The 6,018-nt window shown below is 46.0% G+C and overlaps 1 protein-coding gene across 1 annotated transcript; it reads right to left on the reverse strand.

The window, feature by feature from the left end:
- Nucleotides 1–2,182: 2,182 nt before the first annotated feature.
- Nucleotides 2,183–4,711, reverse strand: LOC135650229 (patellin-3-like). The gene is made up of 4 exons (XM_065169480.1): nt 3,390–4,711; nt 3,004–3,128; nt 2,767–2,908; nt 2,183–2,680 (listed from the first exon to the last, which is right to left on the reverse strand). Exons 1-4 carry the CDS (start codon nt 4,632–4,634, stop codon nt 2,420–2,422), a joined length of 1,773 nt encoding a protein of 590 aa, XP_065025552.1. The 5' UTR covers nt 4,635–4,711; the 3' UTR covers nt 2,183–2,419.
- Nucleotides 4,712–6,018: the final 1,307 nt, after the last annotated feature.

Below are 6,018 nucleotides of genomic sequence, written 5' to 3' on the forward strand. Positions count from 1 at the left end.
GCTCCTCGAGTACGAGATTTCTAAAAGGGACCAAGTTGATTTTGTTAGCAAAATTTGTGCCGGTTAAGGAGTCGGTAGGTATAAATATGTGAGAGATCCCCACCGAATGGAGAGGTCTGGAAGCTGCCTCTGAGCAGTACCAACAAGCTCATCATCGACGTGACCATGGTTTCCTTTGGAACCTGAAAAGAGTACAGCAGCCCTTTGAACAAAAGCAAAAAGAAAAAAACAGAATCTCCTTTGCAGGTACAAACATTTTGCTCAACACACCTTTCTTCTCTCCTTTTCAGCTACTTTTCTTCCCCCACTTTTTTTTTTTTTTCCATTTTCCGTTGAAAGTTTGAATGAATAGACCGTTGCAAGTTATCCATGTAAGTTTTTTTTTTTTTCTTTCAGTATTCGAAATCTCTCTTTCTCAAGCTGATTACGAAGTCTCTTACCTATAGCTTTCGATTTTGTTCCACTCGTTTTATGTCTCATCCCTTTTTGTTGGATTTTGATATCGTTAGCTCTCCATCAATCTAGTAGCCATTGATCAAGAGGGGATGAGAGGATGTTAACGACTGTGACGATAGAGAGAAAGATATCATAGAAAAAGAGAAGTGGAGGTGAGAGTGACAAGCAACAAAAAGGGGCGATGGCGAAGAGGAAGTAGTCTAAGGAAGAGCGAGGGGAGGCAAGGGTGGAGAAAGGGGAGAGGTGAGTGTGACAAGATAAAGATGGTGTGCGGAGGAATAAAGACAATCATGATAGAGTGAATGCAATGACCGATGGGACGAAGGCTAGAGGCACTTTCGTCTCTTATAAAGTAAAGGATGTTATATGAAAATAAACAAAAAAAAAAGAAAATGTTTAGAGAAAAAAATAAAAAATTAGTATTTATTTGAAAATTTTGCCCTAGTTTTATCCCTTCAATTTTAATGTGTGGCTTTATCCCTATAAGAAGATAGATTATTTTTATAGCTTTAAATTTTGGTAAATACGGAGAATTACTGATGGCATAAGATGAATGTGATGCATAGTAAATTTGAGGTAAAAAATTTGAATGGTTTGACCGGTCCAGCCAATGGCAATAATGTCACCAACCCCTGGAACAAGAGGAGGACATGCCTTGTTGTCCTGGCCATCAAATTTAAAAGCAGCAGAACAACCCACATTCCCCATCAGTTGAATGAGGCTGTGAGCCTGTTTGCTAAGTCTCCTACTCCTACTCAGCAGCAGTCAACTTGAACACCGCAAGATCTAACTTTGGATCCCCTCACAACACCAAATCTTTCAAGGATTCACCCGACACAGTGGGATGACTGCAGCAGTTGGACCTGAAGAGATAAGCCCGGTTCACGCACCAGACATTTGACAGTGGAAGAGCTGCACATGGGAAGCACAGAGAAGCTCAAATCATTGTTCTCTTCTGAGTGATAACACTTCACTGTAATGAGAAAACCCCCCCTAACAACATGAGTTCTCTGTTTGCATCTCTGAGTTCATGACCAAGTCAGCTGAAGAAGCTAGGAGAGCAGTCTTTGGTACAGAGAAGCTGCCCTAAAGTGAGGTAGAGTGATCCACGATCTGGCCGCCAGTTGGGTGACGAAGAACTTTACAGCTGCTAAAGATGAAATGGAATGCCTTTATGGAATGCATTGCTGTGGCAAAAGCTGTTGGGTTTGAGTGCTGCGACTCTCAATCTGCAGTCTTGGCACATTGAACCAGTGAACTCATCTTTTGAGGCAAATGTGCTCACGGCTTGGAGAAGAACCATCTCTGCAGTCTTAGCACATTGCTCATCTGAGAGGAATCCACAGATCATTACTTGAAGCAATAAGCTGAATCGAGTCTTATCATATGAACTGAAGAATTCCCTATCCTCAAGTATTCACCAGAACAGAGGCTGAACTCCAATTTGAGATCCTTGCCAGGTTCCTTCTCATAGCTTCTTTGATGGCTTCCAATGCAATGAACCGTACTGGGGAGACTCATGCACAAGGCTTTTTAGCTTTGCTGAATCATACATGCCAACCAAATCTCATAAGCTGCAATGGGCAAACATGGAGCTAATGATGGAAGTCGAATTCCTAGTGGCTGACACATGATTGAAGAAGACAAGAACAGATGAACACTAAACTTCCAAATGACAGCAAGGAAGTAGGATTTGTTGCTAAGCTTCAGGAAACAAATAAATGCATAGGAAAACTCGAACTGATGCTGAACTTTCATGACAAACAAATATGACAGACAAACTGTGTACAGATAATTTACAGAAAACAAATTCGATTCCAACAGAACAACACAGGTCTACTAAGATGAAATACAAAACTGTAAGCAGCTGGGAATTGAACTCTCCATGAAATCAACAACAAATGGCACTTCAAAAGATTCAGTTTATGATCATTCATCTTCTGTTCCTCTAGCATCGAAGTTCTCAGATGGAATCAGTAGAGCTCTTGGTCTTATATCTATAGAGGAGCTTCTTCTTTTTAGAGCTGGTGTTGTCCACCGTGACAACCACCTTGCCGGCGTCCCCAATCTTGAAACTGTCCTTCACCACCGGGTCATTGGTCGCGACCAGCTTCCTCGCCTTCCGCACGATCACTGTGTATCCATCTTCTGCGGTGGGCACAAACTCAGCACCATAGCTGACATCCCAGCCTAGAACACGGAGCTCCCAGACGAGAAGGCATGGCTGTAAATAGCATTTCGATCAAGAGTCATGGCCAATGGGTAAGCAGTTTGGAAGTGGAAGAAAACGAAGAAGAAGAAGATCCCTACCTCAGTAACTAGAATTTCTATAGCTTGCTTCATTGATGGCTTAATGGTGATCTCCGTTGCAGCATCGGAAGTGCTGAAATCTGGGTCGTTCTCCTTGCTAAGGCCTCCAAACTGAACTGGGACTTGCTCAGGAGCAATGTATCTGGAAGATCCAAAAGCACAAGAGAATAAAAATCTTGAAGCAGCAGTAAGATTCAGCTTAAAACATTGGAGAAACTCGGGGAGAAGATTACTAACTTGAAAAGGGTCTCAGCTGATTTTGATGGCCCTGCGAAAACAAACTTGCTCTTGGTCCTCTGTGTGAAGAAGGGGCTAATCATCCGGTTGAAAGCCAGGTACCACCATGGGACATTGATAAATACCTATCAAAGGCAACTCGCTTTGTGAGTCTTCCAAGGACAGATTCAATAGACATGGCCATTAAGCATTGTCCAACTCAGATCTTGAGAGTAATGTGTTAAAGCTTCATGTTTTTGGACAGATGCAGAAAGAAAGAAAGAAAAAAACTCATCTTTCACAAGTGATCCCAGCGCATTCATCAAAAGATTGGATTTTGATAAGAATCCTTCTACTTGGTGTTGGAGCAAAAAGAATGGCATGTAGTTTGAGTCAGTCAAGCTTACCTGCTTGGCCGCAAACTCAGGATAATTGTCTTGAAGCAGGTCGAGAGCCTGGCGGAGCTCCTTCTTCGCCAAGCCGATCGAGTTCTTGAGATCCGTGACTTGAACCATGGTTGATACCCCTTCCGGATTGAAGTCCAGCATGTTCCTTATCCCCTTCTCCAGGTACTGAATCCTCCATCGCAAGAATTGCTTCCGCTTCTCTTCGTCGGCGAAGGCCGCAGCGTAAAGCTCCTTGTTTTGGAACTCCCCGTAGACGTTGTAGCACACCGGGTGGCCCTCCTTGTCGATGCCGTGCATGAACACCACCTTCTCCATCTCCGGGATGCCAAGGTCCTCGTTGAGGAGCTCCTCGATGCCGAAGTCCTTCCTCCAGAGCACGGCGTTCTTGAGCATGGTCATGGCTTCCTTCACCTTGAAGTCCCGGGCGCGGAGGAACTTGAGGAGAACAGTGTCGCTCCTCTCGTCGCCGAGGAGCGGGACGCCCCATATGAAGATCTCCTCTGCCGGCGGCAGAGACGGCGCGGCGGCTGCAGGAGCAGCTGGTTTCTCGTTTTCCTTCTCCTTCTTCGGGGATTCTGCCGCCGGCGCATCGTCTACTGCAGGTGGTGGAGCGGCGACGGGCACGACGGTTTCCTCTATGGCCTCGACGGTCTTGGCTCCGTCGTCATCTCCTACGACGGCGTTCTCCTCCGTCGTCGGAAGCGTCGGAGCTGGCACCTCGGCCTCTTCCTCCTTGATCGATGGGGCCGGCTCTTCCACCACAGCCTTCGGAGATTCCACCACGGCTGTAGTAGCGGTTTCTTCTTCAGCCTTAACCTCCTCCGCTTTGGAGGTAAGCTCCTCCGTCGGCACGACGGCGGCATCGGCTGTGGCTGGAGCCGGCGGAGCCGGAGCGGGAGGAGGAGGAGGAGGGGAGAACTCCTTATTGGCGAGGGCAGCCCGGACGAGCTGCTTGAGCTCGTCGAGGGCCTTTTTCTCGGGGTCCTCCCGGTCAGCCGCAACAACGCTGCTCTCCTTCGCCTCCACCTCCTGCACGGCGGCCTTCTTCTCCCCCGCCTCCTCCTCCGCCTCGGCAGCCAGCGCCGCTTCCAAAGCTGGTTTCTTGCCCGGTGTGTCCGCCTCAATGGCAGCCTCTGGCGACGTCTCTTTGTCGACAACCTCCTTCTCCGCCGACAGCACCTCAGCGACGACAACCTCTTTAGCGGGTGCCGCCTCTGGCTCGTCGGGTCTGGTCTCCATGGCCATCGCTGCGTGAGAGAGAGAGAGAGAGAGGGAGAGAGAGAGCGATAGTAGAAGTAGCAGTGCAGCTGGCTGTGTGACGAGTTAGCGGCTCGCAGGAGTCACGTATATAGACACACGCGCAAGGCAAGAAGAGGGGAAGAAGACCGCAGTGTCAGAGTCCGTTGATGACCACTTGTGGTGGGACCCAAACCAGAGGTGGAAGACAATTAATTATCTAAGAGGGAGATTAATAGATTTCCAAGTTCAAAAAAAATTACCGCCGTTGCCATATGACGTGCGTCTTACGTCGGTGCGTGTAATAAAAGTCGTTGCACGTGCGACCCGTCAACCACTGGCTCTTCTCATTTCGACCTGTTTTTTTTTTTTGCACGATTTACCAAAAAAGAAGTCTCATATTTTAGATTTTTTCTATTTTTAATAATGCCCCAAAAGAGTTATTTCCTTCTTCTTGTCATCGTTGAGAGACGGGGAAAAAAGAAGTTAGACAAAGCAAAGACAGCAGTGAGATTATGGATTCCTTGGAACAAAATCCTGAGTTAGTCAGGCATTTAGACAATCCTCAAATCATGCCTTCTATCATGCTACAAGAAATAATACATGAACTCACGAAGCATGTATGCTTGTGAGCAATGATTGAAAGGTAGGGTCTGTAAGCAGTAGGTGCAAGAAAAGATGTTGATGACAAGATTAAACAGCCTGCTCCAGCAGCATACTAAGCTGGAGTCATGGAACTCCAACACAATAAAGTCCTGTAGTCCTACAGAATCCAGTTGTCACTGGTTCCATTAAACACCAGTTGTTTAGGAATGCCTCAAGAACATGATTGGTGACCTACATATAGGGAATCATGTTGAGGAGTGGCTTAATGTAGGAGACCTAATGGCAGCATGATTAGTCCAACCTTTGTGGGGACTAGCCAGCTCTGTTCTCCTCTTCATCGCCCTTCTCTGGTATCTCCTCAATCCATCAATCTTGTAGACAAGTAGCCATTAGAGACTCTGCAGAACATGGCTGCAGCAGAGAAGGTTTGAACCTGCAGATGATAGATTGGTCCATCTTTCAGTGATCAAGATATCCTACACAATTGATGAGGCCTGCTGTTGTAGAAAACTGCAAGAGTACATATTGTAGCACAATTGATGGAAAGATGAGAGAAGATTCAAGTAATCTGCATAAGACTTGCATGGCCAACCAAATCAATAGGTACTTGGAATATATAAGAAGTGCAAGTATCAGAGCCTCAATACTTTACATCCAATAAAATGAAAGTTAGAGAAAGTCTTAGCTTATGTTAAGACTACCAAATACAGATAGATGCCTTAGAAAAGTTACCACTGCATGGATAAAATTTCTTGTCAAGACTTTTATGATCTGAGGAGAGTAGAAA

The sequence above is a fragment of the Musa acuminata genome, chromosome BXJ3-9 (assembly GCF_036884655.1).
Source record: "Musa acuminata AAA Group cultivar baxijiao chromosome BXJ3-9, Cavendish_Baxijiao_AAA, whole genome shotgun sequence".
NCBI lineage: Eukaryota > Viridiplantae > Streptophyta > Magnoliopsida > Zingiberales > Musaceae > Musa > Musa acuminata.

Coding starts and splice junctions, on each gene's coding strand:
- LOC135650229 (XM_065169480.1), bottom strand. CDS start 4,634: ATGGCCATGGAGACCAGACCCGACGAGCCAGAGGCGGCACCCGCTAAA. Junction 3,129..3,389: donor CTGAGTTTGCGGCCAAGCAG/GTAAGCTTGACT, acceptor TGCCTTTGATAG/GTATTTATCAATGTCCCATG. Junction 2,909..3,003: donor TCAGCTGAGACCCTTTTCAA/GTTAGTAATCTT, acceptor TGGATCTTCCAG/ATACATTGCTCCTGAGCAAG.